Source organism: Bos grunniens, chromosome X (genome assembly GCF_055505025.1).
Source record: "Bos grunniens cultivar Pamir isolate PY7600 chromosome X, Bosgru_T2T1.0, whole genome shotgun sequence".
Taxonomy (NCBI): domain Eukaryota; kingdom Metazoa; phylum Chordata; class Mammalia; order Artiodactyla; family Bovidae; genus Bos; species Bos grunniens.
In genome coordinates this window covers 132,315,486-132,334,816 of record NC_141194.1, presented here as the reverse complement: position 1 = coordinate 132,334,816, position 19,331 = coordinate 132,315,486, and the positions used below count along the sequence as shown (strand labels likewise).

At 42.4% G+C, this 19,331-nt stretch overlaps 1 protein-coding gene across 12 annotated transcripts in view; it reads right to left on the bottom strand.

The window, feature by feature from the left end:
• ZNF280C (zinc finger protein 280C) overlaps nucleotides 1-19,331 on the bottom strand; it is a 66,088-nt gene that overhangs the window by 40,443 nt on the left and 6,314 nt on the right. For 6 of the 12 annotated variants that reach the window (XM_086387175.1, XM_086387173.1, XM_086387174.1 and 3 more), the window contains 4 exons: nucleotides 16,822-16,867; nucleotides 16,652-16,705; nucleotides 6,694-6,837; nucleotides 3,660-3,814 (listed from right to left, as the gene is read on the bottom strand). In XM_086387175.1, coding sequence (XP_086243301.1) covers nucleotides 3,660-3,814; nucleotides 6,694-6,837; nucleotides 16,652-16,682 — 330 coding nt within the window. In that variant the 5' untranslated portion in view covers nucleotides 16,683-16,705; nucleotides 16,822-16,867. The remainder of the gene's footprint in view (nucleotides 1-3,659; nucleotides 3,815-6,693; nucleotides 6,838-16,651; nucleotides 16,706-16,821; nucleotides 16,868-19,331) is intronic. The other 6 variants (XM_086387176.1, XM_086387177.1, XM_086387178.1 and 3 more) reach the window with 1 other exon arrangement.

Genomic DNA, 19,331 nt, shown 5'->3' with positions numbered 1-19,331 from the left:
CCCAAAGAGTTACTGAGGTTAAAGACAGGTTTAAAAATTTCAGAGAAAATTCCCTTACACAGGATTCTCAATTCATTTGAGAATATATGTCATCCTCAACTGTGGCTACATAATCACCTGGAGAGGTTACTTTTTTTTAATCTATTATGCCCAGGTCTCACTCCAGACCAACTGACAAAAAATCTCTATTTCTAAAAAGCTCCCTAGGATTGTGAACCTGATTAAGGAACTCTGATTAAACAACTGTGTCCACAGAAACAAAAAATTCTGAGTTTGGATGAGCTCTAGTTTCTAACTTTTGTAACACAAAAGATACCCATGTCATATTATTCTTCCTCCCTGGGTCCAACAAAGGAATGATTTTCATATAACTGCATTTGTAGTTTTTTTTTTTTTTTTTACAGATTTTTTTGGACATTTTTAAAATCTTTATTTAATTTTTTACAAGATTGCTTCTGTTTTATGTTTTGGTTTTTTGGCCTGGAGACATATGGGATCTTAGCTCCCCAACCAGGGATCAATTCAGCACCTTCTGAATTGGAAGGCAAAGTCTCAACCACTGGGCTGCCAGGGAAGTCTCTATCTGTATTTAAATAATAATGTTTCCTTATTTTTGTGTGTGTGTGTGTGGTTTGTTTTTCCTTGTTTTTTTTCCTCTTTTTTTTTAGCCTTGTGCAGCTTATGGGATCTTAGTTCCCTGACCAGGGATTGAACCCAAGCTCATGGCAGTGAAAGCGCCAAGTCCTAACCACTGGACTGCCAAAGAATTCCTTGATTTGTTTTCCCTAAATGCCAAGCTGCTTACTAGAGCATGAGAAAATTACCGAGTTCATCTGATTCTAGCTAAAATAAAATAATTTTTGCATTTTTTGTAGTCTGAAATCTTTAGGTACACCTATTCTTAAGAACAGTCTGCGGAGGGACTTCCCTGGTGGTTCAGTGATTAAGGTATGTCCTTCCAATGAAGGGTGAACGGGTTTGATTCCTGGTCCGGGAGCTAAGATCCCACAGGCCTCTCTGCCAAAACCAAGGCTTTTGCCCAAAATAAAACAAAAACAAATCTGTTAACAAATTCAAATAGTCCACGTTAAAAAAAAAAACAAAAAAAAAAAACAACAGCCTGTGGATACTTAGAGGATCCAAGTTTGAGATCCAGTGGTCTGGGTAAAGGTTCTTATTTTAGAAATGAAGAAAGTGAGGCTCACAGAGGTTGTGACAATGCTCTACTTAGGAACAAAGAATCAGCATTAGAGTTTCATTCTCAATCCAGGTTCCTTGGAATATTAGTCCAGGGCTCATATTATTACTGATGATAATTTCAGAATAAAGATACTAGTTTTCAGAAAATGACTTTTTCTTGCTTGCAAGGCCAAATTTAATCACTGGCAAGAATACTATCAGTTTTCTTCCATGAGAGGCAGGTTTTGTGTATTTCTGAGTACTGAAACACCGTGTGTGCCAAACATCTTAAAGGTGGCCTCCACGATTTCCTCCTGATATTTATACACTTGTCTAATTTCCCCTTGAGTGTGGGTAGGACCTGTGGTTGCTTCTAACCAAGGGAATTTGGCCAAAGCAACAGGATGTACATGATTATGTTTTTTTTTTTTTTTAACAATACAAATTTTATTAAAAAAATAAGTAATAACATCAAAACTGTTCAGCAAATCTATATTCAATGTAACCAAAATAAACAAACACCAAATTAAAAAAAATATACATCTATATATATGGGCAAGAAACAAGTGCATTTTTTGGTCCCAATACTTTCTGAATATATTATCTTTATCAAAGGAATTACACTAATGGCTAAGAAGATAGTATGCATTAGATGTACAGAAATGCAACGTTAAAACTCCTTTTAAGGTCTGTAGGAAGTGTTCTTTGAAGCCCATCTTTGCCTTGCTGGCTTTGAGGAAGCAACCAAGTCATGCTAGGAAGGCTTACACAGGAGGAAACTGAGGACAGTCTCCAGTTGACAGCAGCAAGAATTGATGCCTTCAGTCTGACAACCCACAAAGAACTGGATACTGCCAACAACCATGTGAGCCTGGAAGCAGTATTAAATGATACTCCAGCTCTCTCTACCTGACACACTGATTGCAGTCTGCCCCAGCAGAGGACCCAGTTAGGCCATACCCTAATTACTGACTCACAGAAACCATGAAATAAATATATATCACTTTAAGCTGCTAAGTTTGTGGTGCTATTGTTATGCAGCAGTAACTCACTCCATGGTGCTTTGTCAGTCATCCTTTCAAGTAAAAGTTGAATTCTATTTAAAAAAAAAAAACCAGCCAGTTCAGTTTGTGATTCATTCTCACAAGTGCTTTTCCTCAAGGGAAACTTCATACTGCAGATATAGAAATGCTTTATGCATACTACCCATTTCATCACACAGAATATTTAAAAAAGAAGTATATTCAAAGGTCAAAAGTTAATAAAATTAGAAACAATTGATTACTTCTTCAAGGATATTCTTAAGTGAAAGTGAAATTTTTCTATTGTGAGTGCCTGGTGATCACCAATCTGAAAACTACTAGTACCGTTGGGTATCACGGCCTTGATCCATATTAAGCCACCAGCAGTTTCAGGTGCATTGCCTTTACACCACTAGCGCAAATGTTGACAGAGTAAAAAGGGCAAAGGTCTTAGTGTTACTAAGACAACGGTTTTGACCTCATAGGCCCCCTGAAAGAGTCCCAGGGAACCCCAGTGGTCTGTGAAATACATCACTGCTCTAAGATGATGCTTCTGTTTTTAAAAGCATATACTTAAATGTACGTATGAAAGTAGAAGTGTTAGTTGCGCAGTTGGGTCTGACCCTCTGTGATCCCGTGGACTGTATCCCACCAGGCTCCTCTGTCCACAGAATTCTCTAGGCAAGAATAGTGGAGTTGGTTGCCATTCCCTTCTCCAGGGGATCTTTCCAACCAAGGGATGGAACTCGGGTCTCCTGCATTACAGGCAGATTCTTTACTGTTTGAGGCACCAGTATATATTTAAATGCATGTATGGATGTGCATATTTTAAAAACTTTGGGTTAACCTGGATTGAAATCCCAGATCCATCATTATCGGCCATGATGCATCATTTAGACTCTCTGAGCCTCAGTTTCAACTATAAAATGGGAGAAATAACTGTGCTTACCTCATAAGGAAGTCGTAAGAATTAAAACAGATTAATTTATATACAGCATTTAGAACTAAGACTTAACCATACTGACAGACTAACAAATGGTAAATATTACCATTATCGATTATTTCAGTTAAAAGTTTAAAAACATATCCAAGTATGTTTTCAAAATAAACAGCAATAACGACCTTGGAAAAATCTTCCCAATTAAGAATACCCAGTTCATCTATCTTAAGAACTTTGCCATTATGCAATATTCATTACTGATTATACTTTTAGATAGCATAGTTTTCAATATTATACCAATTTAAGCATACTATGTGATTTATTGACAGGTTGAATAGTTAGTTCCTGACGCTATTATTTTGGGTATCAGTTGCACTATCATAAAAATGGTGACATTTTCTGACAGTGATTATGTTTCTATTGGGATGATAACTAGCTATGATAGTCCACAATTCTAACTGGGTATTATAACATCTAATGTGTCCCTGTGCTAATTGTGTAGTTTTAAAAACACTTACAGGTTTAGACACGTTCTGAGCCATATCAGAGTTATATGAAGACCTAGACTCAGGATGAAATCTAGGAAAGGCAGCCTCTGGACTTGAAGATTGAGACTCAGGATGAAATCTAGGAAAGGCAGCCTCTGGACTTGAAGAGTCTTCATCGAGTTCACCTAAAGGCATGAAAGCATCAGCAATACCTGTATTTTAAAATTACACAAATACTATTTTTCTACACAACAATTCTACCATGATATTTTACTTTAATTTTAAAGTAATACAACAATACTATACCTTGACTCTGTCTCATTCTTTATTTCCTTTGCAGATGAGCTGGGATTACCCCTGTTCACAATATCTATGACAATTATCTTTATTTAAAAACTTATTTCAGTGAAAGTATATATTATGATAGTAGAAAAACTTTCCCCCCCAAATCTATATATAAGCAATACTTGAAGCATATTGCTTTCTTTTAATGGTTGACAAGGTTGTATACAGACTTGGGTTACTGTGACTTGAAATCAAGCCCTTTCCCAAACTCCATGTCACATTCACACCCCTAAAAGCCTGCAAGTTTCATCATGGGCAAGCTGATGGATTATCTGTACCATTGCTCTTGACTACTGACAGGGATACCATCAGAGACTAAAGTGAATCTAGAGTTTATAAAAGTATCTCATATCTACTCACTACACCAAAAGTCAATTTGAGCCTGACATGATCTTCTGGATCAGTCTAAGATTGCTCACTGTTGTATGCATGTGAACCCGTAACTTCTAGGTTATTGAGGAATCAAATGAAAATTTGGAAGAATAGAGATTTACCTAAAATTGCTAGTCAAGAAAAGGTACAAAGCAGAAAAAAAATCCCATTAAGACATCAAAAAATTTCCCTTTTCCACTCCTAGTATAAAATAACTAGATCTCATAAAATAATTGTATAGTCACACCAAAGTAGGGCTGTTTTATCATATGAAGTGCTCTATGAGTAAGCACTACAAAAGTCTTTTAGAAGAAAAATCTGTTCATTCAAATAAGTTGGTATTGTTTTCATTTAGAAATTCAAGATACATGTATTTATCCAAGCCATTAAACAATTTCTATAGTACTTTTTGGTGACTGCAGTCCATCAAACACAAGTTTTTATTCCCCTTTTATAGTAGTTTCTTTTAAAATATTTAGCTCATTTCCATATGCTAAAATATTTTATGACTCACACATAAGACACTAACAGAATCATTTAAATTCTGGGTTATTTAGAAAAGAAATTTCACCAGGGTCAAATTTCTTTTTGACAGAATCACTACTAATACATATTATCTAATACACATTATTCTAGCTGAGTAATAGTTATTTCCAACTGATATACATCCAATGTCAATAAGATGATTTGAATAACTTTTAACTATGGTTAATACTTCAATATAAAAATCATCACAGTGACTATGGAAACATTACGATAATTTAATATTCTGCTCCTCTATCAGCAGCAAATATATCAACATGCCTACTTCACTGAAGTGGCACTCCACTTAGCATCTCTCAGTTTGCCACAGGAAATGATACTAAGAATTAAACTAAATTATTCTACCTTTGATAACTGAATAGAAGTGCTATTCCAAGTTTAGAGACAGGGAAACAAGAACTAGGCTTTCAGAAAATTAATCTTTCTCTAAACCACACTAATATGCACAGCCATAATAAAATATTGGTATGATGGCTACATTCTTCGGTAAATTCTCCTGGCTTAACAGAAATACATATAATGAGAAAGACTCTGTTCCTTCATTCGCCACTAAAACTAAATATGTTGTTCCTCTGAATTTTACACAATCCTAATTGGACTTTTTGTTGTTAGTTTTAGCATTAGCCACTCAGTTGTGTCCTACTCTTTGTGGTGACCCCATGGACTCTGTTTGGACTTCCCTGGTGGCTCAGATGGTAAAGTATCTGCCTACAGTGTGGGAGACCGGGGTTCAATCCCCGGTCAGGAAGATCTCCTGCAGAAGGAAATGGCAACCCACTCCAGTATTCTTGCCTGGAAAATCCCATGGACGAAGGAACCTGGTAGGTTACAGTCCATGGGGTAGCAAAGAGTTGGACAAGACCAACTTCACTCACTCACTCATAGACTGTATCCCACCAGGCTCCTCTTTCCATGGAATTCTCTGGACAGGAATACTGGAGTAGTGGATTGCCATTCCCTTCTCCAGGAGAATCTATCTTCCTAACCCAAGGACCAAATCCAGGTTTCCTGCATTGCAGGCAGATTCTTTACTTTCTGAGCCACCAGGGAATTGATTGGACATTTAACAAGTGTCATTAATATCTTCACTTTTACATTATAACAACATCAAATCTAATTAACAGAAATCCACAAAGGTATCTGACATTCTCCCAGAGCCATGAGGATTAAGTGTGCTAACTGCCTGCATCATCCTAGTATACTGGCTGAAAATCAAGCCACTGTATATTCATGAATATAATCAGAACTTGCTGAAAAGATGGGTGTGGCCAGAAGCTACTACTCATGTTGATATACAAACCAGAGCCTTTATATTTTGTAGACATGAATCAAGAAAACACTGATGAGGCAGTTGACTGGGTGTCAGAAACTCCATCAGAGACTAACACAAACTTATTTAGTAGTCTGATGTTTTAAACAAAGCATTCCAATACTTCCTTTTCTAGGTACATTTAGGCTTAAGGGAAAAAAGAAATATTAACAAATAAACAGGTAAATAGATGACTTGGCTCCAATAAAATTATTATTTCTAATCTCAAAAGGTCTACAATGCTGTTAGGCAATCTTAACGTTTAGGTAACTCAGTTAACATTTTCCTTTTCTCTCACATATTTTTACCTCTCACACCTCCTTTTTTAAGTTCCTAACCATATTCTCCTTCTGATTCTCACAAACTGTTACTGACCACTATACTCTCCTCTCACATCCAGCACCTTATAGTATACCAAGGACATATAAGACAGTCCCACGTTTTCCACTAGAAACAACATGTTAAAACTTTGCTTCACTGAAAGTAAATGCTTACTTGAAGTGGGTGATTTTGAACCTGGTACCGCTCCAACAAAGATCAGCTCATCATCCTCTTCCTGTGGTGTTTCTACTTTCTTCTGCCACGGTTCCAACTCCTCTTCTTCACATTCCATAAACAGTTCTGCCATTTTGGAACTATCTAATTTTAAAAAAGAGAACCCAATTTTATTTTTCTAAATATTTTCTTGTAATCCATAGTATGATATTTAAGATGTTCTTTACTAAATCTAATAGCAATTATTGAACTGACATTTTAAAAGTCAGAAATGGTAACAAAAGTATGAAACTCAGAACCCAATCTCTAAGATCTAAAACTAGTAAAATTAAGCTAGCTAGGAAGATAATAGATGACAGTAGTTATTTAGTGGCTAATAAATTTTAGAAACAATCAAATCCAGTCAAACTGAGTTTTAATTTTATTGCTAGAATACAATTATATTCACAAAAGAGGGTACCTAACTCTTATCTCAAAAAAAAACCCCAGACACTTCTGTAGGTCTTGGCCCTGTGCCTAGTATCCCTGAATCTGGTTCAGTTTTCCTATTATCTCTCTCACCTGTTGCTGCTGCTTCTCAGTTTATCTCCCTTTTGTTACTATAATACAGAAGACCTACCAGGAGGCACCTTAGTGTCTCATTTTTAAATATTGGACAGACACCCAATAATCACCAGAAGTATGATTAAAATCTCCAATGTGAAAGACCAAAGCAATAAAACAGATCAAAGGATATTAAAACACAGGTAATACTGAAAACAAAAAATATTAGAGATTATAACTAACATTTTAAAGGTGTAAGACAGGAATGCTATGAAAATTAATAGTCACAAAGCTAAAAGATTAAAAACAAAATAGCCAAAATTCAGTGATGAAAAATAAAGTGCCAAAATTGAGTAAATATCCCATGCCATCAGCACACGCACACACAGTGCAGTGCTAAATCGCTTCAATCATGTCCAACTCTTTGTGACCCTATGGACAGTAGCCTCCCAGGTTCCTCTGTCCCAGGGATGCTCCCGGCAAGAATACTGGAAGGGGGTTGCCTTGCCCTCCTCCAGGGTCTCTCTCCAGCAGCTCCCACAGTGTAGGCGGATTCTTCACTGCTGAGCCACCCGGGAAGCCCCAAATATCCCATAAGTGGAACTAAAAGACAACAAATATACCTATACTAAATAAAGAAGAAAAATTGCGATAAATCATTTCAAAACTACAACTCACCTAATAGAAGTCCCAGAAAAGAAAAGAAAAAGGACAGGGAACATAATAAAAGGAAAAATACAAGAAAAAAATTCCCAGTTCTAAAGGACATAAATTCTCCAAATATAAGGACCCACTAGCACCTAGCACAATAATCAAGAAAAAACCTACAGTAGATGGACAAGTCATGAAATTTCAAAATGCTGGAGATAAACAGAATATCCTAAAATCTGAGAGAGGAAAACGTTAGAAAAGTGATTTCAAAAATCTTAGTGAAAATAATTTTTCAATTTAGCATTCTATACCCAGACACAATTTTTGTCAAGCATAAAATTATATACTCTTTCATCAAGAATAAAAAAAAAATAAATAAAGATTAGCAACGAGGAGTCGCTCTGCTCCGTCCCGGCAGGAAGCGACATATTGGTGTCTCAGGTCTTGCTGATGCTGCACGAGATTCCCGTGATGAACCTGTTGGACAGCAAGGCCTACTACATCATCCTGTCGCTGTCCGTGTGTAACCTGGTCTCTGACAAACAGGACTCACTGCGCCAGTGCGCAGACTTCAGGAGCTGCCTGCCGGCCATGGACGCCATGCTGTGCTACCAACCATTAGCCACAGGCCAGGGCCGCGCCTCCACCTGCTGGGGAGTCAGGCGGCCTACCTCTTCTCCATGCCTTACATGGGGCTTTAAGAGACCACTCTAGCCTACCTGGACAGTCAGGTCACAGGTGCACTAATCCTTTGCTCCACCCATAAGTACCGCCACTAGCTCTGTTAAGCACAGTATGTCCTCTCACGCGGTACCACCTCTACAATTGGTTCCCGCTCTCGCACGGTACGTTCTCTCTCGCGCTACCCCTCCCCCACCTCGTGCTTCCCCCCCACCGCCCCGCAATAGCACCACTGACCTATGCGCACGATGTCCTCACACGGTACTGCCTCTACACGTGGTACCGCTGTCGCGCAGTACATCCTCTCTCGCTATACCTACCTCTCTCACAGTACACCCCTCTTCTGTGGTACCGCCACTGGCCCTGCTATGCGCAGTATGTCCTCTCACGCGGTACCGCCTCTACAATTGGTTCCCGCTCTCGCACGGTACGTTCTCTCGCGATATTTCCTCTCACCCCCCCCCCCCCAATCTCGCGCTACCCCTCCCTGCCTCGTGGTCACCCCCCCATCCCGCAATACCGCCACTGACCTATGGGCAGGATGTCCTCACACGGTACTGCCTCTACACGCGGTACCGCTGTCTCGCGGTACATCCTCTTTCGCTATACCCACCTCTCTCACAGTATACCCCTCTTTTGCAGTACTGCCACTGGCCCTGCTATGCGCAGTATGTCCTCTCACGCGGTACCACCTCTACAATTGGTTCCCGCTCTCGCACGGTACATTCTCTCGCGATATTTCCTCTCACCCCCACCCCCATCTTGCGCTACCCCTCCCTGCCTCGTGGTCACCCCCCCATCCCGCAATACCGCCACTGACCTATGGGCAGGATGTCCTCACACGGTACTGCCTCTACACGCGGTACCGCTGTCTCGTGGTACATCCTCTTTCGCTATACCCACCTCTCTCACAGTATACCCCTCTTTTGCAGTACCGCCACTGGCCCTGCTATGCACAGTATGTCCTCTCACGCGGTACCGCCTCTACAATTGGTTCCCGCTCTCGCACGGTACATTTTCTCGCGATATTTCCTCTCACCCCCACCCCCATCTCGCGCTACCCCTCCCTGCCTCGTGGTCACCCCCCCATCCCGCAATACCGCCACTGACCTATGGGCAGGATGTCCTCACACGGTACTGCCTCTACACGCGGTACCGCTGTCTCGTGGTACATCCTCTTTCGCTATACCCACCTCTCTCACAGTATACCCCTCTTTTGCAGTACCGCCACTGGCCCTGCTATGCGCAGTATGTCCTCTCACGCGGTACCGCCTCTACAATTGGTTCCCGCTCTCGCACGGTACATTCTCTCGCGATATTTCCTCTCACCCCCACCCCCATCTCGCGCTACCCCTCCCTGCCTCGTGGTCACCCCCCCATCCCGCAATACCGCCACTGACCTATGCGCACGATGTCCTCACACGGTACTGCCTCTACACGTGGTACCGCTGTCGCGCAGTACATCCTCTTTCGCTATACCCACCTCTCTCACAGTATACCCCTCTTTTGCAGTACCGCCACTGGCCCTGCTATGCGCAGTATGTCCTCTCACGCGGTACCGCCTCTACAATTGGTTCCCGCTCTCGCACGGTACATTCTCTCGCGATATTTCCTCTCACCCCCACCCCCATCTCGCGCTACCCCTCCCTGCCTTGTGGTCACCCCCCCATCCCGCAATACCGCCACTGACCTATGGGCAGGATGTCCTCACACGGTACTGCCTCTACACGCGGTACCGCTGTCTCGTGGTACATCCTCTTTCGCTATACCCACCTCTCTCACAGTATACCCTTTTGCGGTACCGCCACTGGCCCTGCTATGCGCAGTATGTCCTCTCACGCGGTACCACCTCTACAATTGGTTCCCGCTCTTGCACGGTACATTCTCTCGCGATATTTCCTCTCACCCCCACCCCCATCTCGCGCTACCCCTCCATGCCTCGTGGTCACCCCCCCATCCCGCAATACCGCCACTGACCTATGGGCAGGATGTCCTCACACGGTACTGCCTCTACACGCGGTACCGCTGTCTCGTGGTACATCCTCTTTCGCTATACCCACCTCTCTCACAGTATACCCCTCTTTTGCAGTACCGCCACTGGCCCTGCTATGCGCAGTATGTCCTCTCACGCGGTACCGCCTCTACAATTGGTTCCCGCTCTCGCACGGTACATTTTCTCGCGATATTTCCTCTCACCCCCACCCCCATCTCGCGCTACCCCTCCCTGCCTCGTGGTCCCCCCCCCCCATCCCGCAATACCGCCACTGACCTATGGGCAGGATGTCCTCACACGGTACTGCCTCTACACGCGGTACCGCTCTCTCGCGGTACATCCTCTTTCGCTATACCCACCTCTCTCACAGTATACCCCTCTTTTGCGGTACCGCCACTGGCCCTGCTATGCACAGTATGTCCTCTCACGCGGTACCGCCTCTACAATTGGTTCCCGCTCTCGCACGGTACATTCTCTCGCGATATTTCCTCTCACCCCCCCCCCCCAATCTCGCGCTACCCCTCCCTGCCTCGTGGTCACCCCCCTATCCCGCAATACCGCCACTGACCTATGGGCAGGATGTCCTCACACGGTACTGCCTCTACACGCGGTACCGCTGTCTCGTGGTACATCCTCTTTCGCTATACCCACCTCTCTCACAGTATACCCCCTCTTTTGCAGTACCGCCACTGGCCCTGCTATGCACAGTATGTCCTCTCACGCGGTACCGCCTCTACAATTGGTTCCCGCTCTCGCACGGTACATTCTCTCGCGATATTTCCTCTCACCCCCACCCCCATCTCGCGCTACCCCTCCCTGCCTCGTGGTCACCCCCCCATCCCGCAATACCGCCACTGACCTATGGGCAGGATGTCCTCACACGGTACTGCCTCTACACGCGGTACCGCTGTCTCGTGGTACATCCTCTTTCGCTATACCCACCTCTCTCACAGTATACCCCTCTTTTGCAGTACCGCCACTGGCCCTGCTATGCGCAGTATGTCCTCTCACGCGGTACCGCCTCTACAATTGGTTCCCGCTCTCGCACGGTACGTTCTCTCGCGATATTTCCTCTCACCCCCACCCCCATCTCGCGCTACCCCTCCCTGCCTCGTGGTCACCCCCCCATCCCGCAATACCGCCACTGACCTATGGGCAGGATGTCCTCACATGGTACTGCCTCTACACGCGGTACCGCTGTCTCGTGGTACATCCTCTTTCGCTATACCCACCTCTCTCACAGTATACCCCTCTTTTGCAGTACCGCCACTGGCCCTGCTATGCGCAGTATGTCCTCTCACGCGGTACCGCCTCTACAATTGGTTCCCGCTCTCGCACGGTACATTCTCTCGCGATATTTCCTCTCACCCCCACCCCCATCTCGCGCTACCCCTCCCTGCCTCGTGGTCCCCCCCCATCCCGCAATACCGCCACTGACCTATGGGCAGGATGTCCTCACACGGTACTGCCTCTACACGCGGTACCGCTCTCTCGCGGTACATCCTCTTTCACTATACCCACCTCTCTCACAGTATACCCCTCTTTTGAGGTACCGCCACTGGCCCTGCTATGTGCAGTATGTCCGCTCATGTGGTACCGCCTCTACAATTGGTTCCCGCTCTCGCACGGTACGTTCTCTCGTGATATCTCCTCTCACGCTACCCCTCCCCCACCTCGTGCTACCCCTCCCTGCCTCGTGGTCCCCCCCCCCTCCCAGCCCCGCAATAGCACCACTGACCTATGTGCAGGATGTCCTCTCACACGGTACTGCCTCTACACGCTGTACCGCTGTCGCACAGTACATCCTCTTTCGCTATACCTACCTCTCTCACAGTACACCCCTCTTCTGTGGTACCGCCACTGGCTCTGCTATGCGCAGTATGTCCTCTCATGCAGTACTGCCTCTACAATTGGTTCCCACTCTCGCACAGTGTGTTCTCTCTCGCGATATCTCCTCTCGCCCTACCCCTCCCCCCGCAATAGCACCACTGGCCTATGCGCAGGATGTCCTCTCACACGGTACTGCCTCTACACGCAGTACCACTGTTGCACAGTACATCCTCTCTCGCTATACCCACCTCTCTCGCAGTACACCCCTCTTTTGCGGTACCGCCACTGGGTCTGCTATGCGCAGTATGTCCTCTCACGCGGTACCGCCTCTACAATTGGTTTCCACTCTCGCACGGTGCGTTCTCTCTCGTGATATCTCCTCTCACCCTCCCCCTCCCCCACCTCACACTACCCCTCCCCCCACCTCATGCTTACCCTCTCTCTTGCAGTAGCACCACCGGCCTATGCGCACTATGTCCTCTCACACGGTACTGTCTCTACACGTGGTACCCACTCTTGCACAGTACATCCTCTCACAGTACCCACCTCTCTCACGGTACCCACCTCTCTCGCAGTACACCCCTCTTATGGTACCGCCACTCGCTCCGCTATGCAGTTATGTCCTCTCATATAGTACCGCCTCTACACGTGGTTCCTGCTCTCGCACTGTACGTTCTCTCTCGTGGTATCTCCTCTCTTGTGATACCCCTCCCCCCTTCTCGTGGTACCCCCTCTCTCACAGTACCTCCTCTTGTGCACATTACCTCGTGAACAAAGGGTTTGAATACCAACTCCCGGAAATAGTGCAAGGACTTACTGGGGCTGGATCACAGTTCCACTGAAGTCAGTGGGAGTCCACAGAACTTCTGCTTCTAGCACCTGTTCACTGAGTGCCAGGAGAAGCTCAATCTCCTTACGGACAATTAGCCTGCCCACTTCCTCCGTGCACACAGAGGGCAGGGCTGTACTGGCCACCAAGGCCACAGGAGGTGGGCTGTCCTGCACAGAGCCCCTGTCCTAGGCAGCTCTGCTCACAACTCTTCCCTCCTTCCAGGGCTTGGAGTGGAGTTGGGTCTCTACCCTGCTTCCCCCAGACCAGTGATGCATGCCCAGGCCTGCTGTCTTCAGCATGGGCCCAGGCAGACCCAGCCCAGACACCATCAGGGGTGCCAGACTGCTTCAGCTATGATGAATGAGCCATTTGTGAAGAAAAAAAACCCGAGACATTAGGGGATTATGTAGACTAACCTGAGGCCTATGTAAGTGAAAGTCAAAGTCGCTCAGTTGTGTCTGACTCTTTGCAACCCCACAGACTGTACAGTCCATGGGATTCTCCAGGCCAGAATACTGGAGTGGGTAGCCTATTCCTTCTCCAGGGAATCTTCCTGACCCAGGAATCTAACCGGTGTCTCCTGCACTGCAGGCAGATTGTTTACCAACTGAGCTATCAGGGAAGTCCCTATGTAAAAGGAAAGCCTATTCCAGCACACAGGCTATTTTTGTACTAGAATTTGCTAACTTGTAATCAGGATTTCCCTATAAGTCACTTGGACATTGGGCTTCCCTGGTGGCTCAGATGCTAAGAATCCACATACAATGTGGGAGGCCCAGGTTCAATCCCTGGGTTGGGAAGATCCCCTGGAGGAGGGCATGGCAACCCACTCCAGTATTCTTGCCTGGAGAATCCTCAGGGACAGAGAAGCCTGGTGGGCTACAGTCCATGGTGTCACAAAGAGTCGGACTGGACTGAGCAACTAAGCACAGCACTTGGACATTGGTCACTTGCAAGAAATTTAAACTCTAATTATGACAGCTTCATTAAAAATAATTGTACTGAAATTAACTTGTCTATCTTCATTTGGTTTTAGTTTTTAAGTGTTTGTAAAAAGAGACTGTTTTGGGGGGATGGGGCAGAGGGTGGGTGATTTCTTTTGTAATTGTAAAATAAATGGATGTGCATTAGATAGCAAAAAAAAAAAAAAGAATAAAGGCCAGTAACATAACACAAAATTTACCTCCCATTCACCCTTATTTTCTTAGGAAGACCATATCAAAATATGAGACTTAAGGAGGAAGACAACGGAATGCAGAAAACATGACATTCAACACAATCAAAGACAAAGAAAGTCCCAGGGCAATAGCTTTTTCAAGTCTAGAGAGCAACCAGCCAGAGTAGAATTGAACATTACTCCCAGGAGGAATGTCTCTAGGAGACCAAACACATGCACGCACACGCACACACAATCAAATTGTTAGATTATCTGACAAGTTTTACCATGTAGAAAATCAAGAGGTGCCAGAAGGGTGTGAGAGGACTTGGCTATAGATTCTAGTAAAACTTAGTGAATTTTAAAAACCAAAAAAATTTAATTTGGTGGATATATCAGCAAACAATGTTTGTTATGTGGGCATCACAATAAAGACATCAAATATGATTTAACTAGAAATTGAGAAATAACTACATTGGGAGATGCTTGCTGCTGCTGCTAAGTCGCTTCAGTCGTGTCCGACTCTGTGCGATCCCATAGATGGCAGCCCACCAGGCTCCGCTGTCCCTGAAATTCTCCAGGCAAGAACACTGGAGTGGGTTGCCATTTCCTTCTCCAATACATGAAAGTGAAAAGTGAAAGTGAAGTCGCTCAGTCATGTCCGACTCTTAGCGACCCCATGGACTGGAGTCTACCAGGCTCCTCCGTCCATGGGACCTCCAGGCAAGAGTACTGGAGTGGGGTGCCATTAGGAGATGCTTAGGTGGTGGTTAAGTGTAAGAAAATTAAAATCCTGCTATTCCTTGAGATGGAAAAATCATTAGATAATGGCAAAAACTGATGATTCAAGAGACAGTGGTATTTCAAAATTTTAGAAACATGGAATTAATTATTTCTAACAACTATTGAAAAGTGGATGTTGTGAGAAAAAAAAAAAAAACAGGGAGTACAGAGGCCCAGTATGCACACCTCCTCTATTGCTTGCTCTCTCACTCTTAGCTAGATATATGAAGTGAGATGTGGATGGGGTGACAACTCTGAAAAGATAAAAACAAAACAAACTAATAACTCCAGGGTTCTGACTTAGATGATGAGATCCTTTTTTTACATTAGATAATGCTATTTAAAATTTATCTTTCATTTATTTTTTAATCTAATCGATTTTATTTATTTGGCTGTGCTGGGTCTTCATTGTTGCACATGGGCTTTCTCTAGTTGTGGTGAGCAGGCTTCTCATTTTGGTGGCTTCACTTGTGGCAGATCATGGGCTCTAGAGGGCCCAGGCTTCAACAGTTTGGGTGAGCCGTCTTAGCTGTCCCCATTTTCCTGGACCAGGGATCGAACCTGTGTCCCCTGCATTGGCAAGTTGATTCTTAACTACTGGACAACCAGGGAAGTCCCTCGCTGTTTCTTTTTTTAAATTTATTTATTTTTAATTGAAGGATAATTGCTTTATAATATTGGTTTCTTTTCTGCCATATATCATTGTACATGTCTAACTCCAAAGTAAGCTCCTTGGTAGTAAAGAACATAGTTTCTTCTTCCTTTACGTTTCCTCCTACAAACAGCAGTCTATTGGATATGCAGTAAGCACTTAACATATGGTAATATAAGGGGTAAGAAACTAGGCAAAGTCAGGGAATGCCAAATTTAAAAAAAATGAGAGACCCATGTATACTGATAATAAAAAAATTATATCTGTGTTAATACCATGGTCTTAATATATAGATACATAAGTCTTCCACATTTTTATTAACTGGGTACTGACACTATCACTATATTCAAGATAGATTGATGAGTAAAAAATTTTAAGGGCATGTAATAGTATATATAGTATGATCTTATTTAGAAATAATTTATATTTGTGTCTACACATAGAAAAAAGTTTGTGATTATGTATACCAAACATATATAATAGTTAACTCTGGAGATGAGGAAGAAACACCTCATTCCTATTTTATTGACATTTTTATTGTATGTAGTTCTTTTTTTTACTATAGTATTACTACAATCCTGGAAGAGGACATGGCAACCCACTCCAGTATTCTTGTCTGGAGAATCCCATGGACCAGGGAGCCTGGCAGGCTACAGTCCACGGGGTTGCAAAGAGTCAAACACGACTTAGCAACTACACAGATTACTACAATAAATTTAAGAGGTTTTTTTTTTTTTTTTCAATATGCCCACCTCCGTCTCTCACATTTTCTCATGAAGCAAGGTTATCAATACAAGAGCCAAGAATACTAGTATCACTTGCAGCAGCAATACTTACCTTTTGGTTGAAAAGAGGTGTCGTCGTCCATCAAGTTGCAGAGTCACCTAAGCACTAACACATGACATCAATCAATTTTATGAATTACTTTAAGTAACACCAAATATACTGAAACATGATATTCAGGTTTCAAAAATCTTTGGGTATAATTTCAATTTCCAGAAACTCACCATGTGACTCCAGACAAGGTAGCAAGTTAGGTCTTAGTTTTCTGCCCTATAAAGTAAAGATACTTACTATTAGGGTGGATTTGTTACATGTTCACACATTAAATATTTTTCTCTATAAACAGTCTACCTTTTGAGTTTGATATATACATACTACTCAGTTTTCATAACTGGTTCATTCCTGAATGAATGAAAAATTTTTAAATAAAATCCTGAATGTAAATAGCATTTATTACTTGAAGAACTCTGACAAAGTATTTAATTACAAATAATTTTTGAAAGGCATCCTATAAAAATGAGTAATCACCCTATAATACATGTTTTAGTAAATCTGAGTTTGAAATGGTAAGTAACATTAATTTTTAACTATTATTCTTCACACTTCAGAAATAATATTATTTTTAAAATGCATTCAAAAGAAACTTTTAGGCCTTTTTTTGGTCTCTTACCAATGCTAACTGAAAGGAACAGAAAACTAGTTGGACACATTTTATTATCATAGATTAATTCATTAAAAAATTACTCATTGCCTTCTGCACTCAATATAATGTGCTCAATTCAAGGGGAAATATTGATAGATAAATTATAGTACTTACTTTCACAAGTTTATGACCTAATGTCTATGTTTCTTTTGGCTTTTTAAAATATTTAAACATTTTCAAAAAACATTTAAATTGGTTTTTTAAAACAGTAACTTCTGTTCTGAAATCTCATGCACATACCATATTTTTTACATACAAGGTAAGATGCTTAAAAATTTTTCAGCTATTTAAAAAAGTTAAAACTTAAACATCAATAATCTAAAGTATTAAGATAAACAGTTAACCGAGTCTCCACATATTTCTTTATCCTCAGACTAGCAAAAGCAAGCTTTCTTGCTTCTTCCAATTCCAAATCATTTCCTTTAATCATTAGATCAAAGGGAAAAAAAAAACTAACTCCAGAAGAAGTAACTGGTAGAAATGTCTGAATTACCATTATAAAATCCTCTAGTGAATCCCTAGTTCTGAGGTGTGGCTACTGAAACCCCTGAACTCAATTATTTGAATAGTTATGGCTTGTCCCTAAACTAGAATTAAGGTTAATGCATATGTCAAGTAGATAGATTCATGACAATTCTTGCTCAGCATTAAGGACCTACTGCTATGAAGAATAGAAAGTATTTTTTAAGAGTCACCACTGTACAGCCTTTGAAATTCAAACAGAACCCTTTTATTAAATGATCATAAACAACATTGTTTGGTACAAAAGGTCTACATTAGTACTAAATGTACAAGTAGTCTATATAAACAAGTCATATCTACTGCCTATGACTACAGAGATAGTTTTTGAGGCCAATAGCAGCCACCAAGGAGCCTCAATCAGTATGTTCATAAACACTCTCAGATGCCATTAGAATCATAACTTTAGTCTAAAGCTACGTTACCCAATAAAGCAGTTAAGCCTCCCCAAAACGATTACCACAAAAAACTCTCAGATCATCACTTCAGAGCTTTGGTGGCAAGGCAAAGAATGCTATGAGAAATTAAGTCATTTGTTAGAGAAATGGAATATCTAGCAAAATATGTAAGGAGTATCTTAGCATTCATATAATAGCAACTCCAAATGGTCTCCCTGTTCTGCAACCCAGAGTTTTTTTTTGCAACCCAGAGTTGACACCAAAATAAGCAGAAGAGAACTCTCCACCTCAGCTACTGACTCAGGTAGGGATGCTGCTGCTGCTGCTGCTAAGTTGCTTCAGTCGTATCCGACTCTGTGCGACCCCATAGATGGCAGCCCACCAGATTCCCCATCCCTGGGATTCTTCAGGCAAGAACACTGGAGTGGGTTGCCATTTCCTTCTCCAAGGCATGAAAGTGAAAAGTGAAAGTGAAGTCGCTCAGTCGTGTCTGATTCCTAGCGACCCCATGGACTGCAGCCTACCAGGCTCCTCCATCCATGGGATTTTCCAGGCAAGAGTACTGGAGTGGGTTGCCATTGCCTTTTCCGTCAGGTAGGGATACTATGCCCAAATTCAATAGACTGGTCTTATGTGGGGGAAAATTAATTTCAAGTAACTGACTAATGAAAGACCTCTTGGAGCATAATCCATTCAGTTTCTGGAGACTGCATGTATAAATAATTATAATATATATATATATATATTTCTTGTTTCAGCTCTTATACATCTGAAATTCAGCTATCTTTTAAGAGTTAATTCTACAAAAATTAAAAAAAATCTGTGGATTTAAAGAATTACAATAGTAAATTATATGTTATGTGCATTTTACAAGATGAAATACTTGAAAATATTAAGATGCCATTTCATACTCACTAGGATGGTTGTAACTAAAAAGAACAGATTAATTAACGTGTTGGCCAGCATATGGAGAAACTGGAACCTTCATATATTGCTGGTAAGAATATAAAATGATGCAGACACTGTGGAAAAAACTTTGGCAGTCACAAACTTAAGACTTAAAATTAACATTTGTTCTTGTTTCCTTAGCTAAGTCGTGTCCAACTTTTTGCGA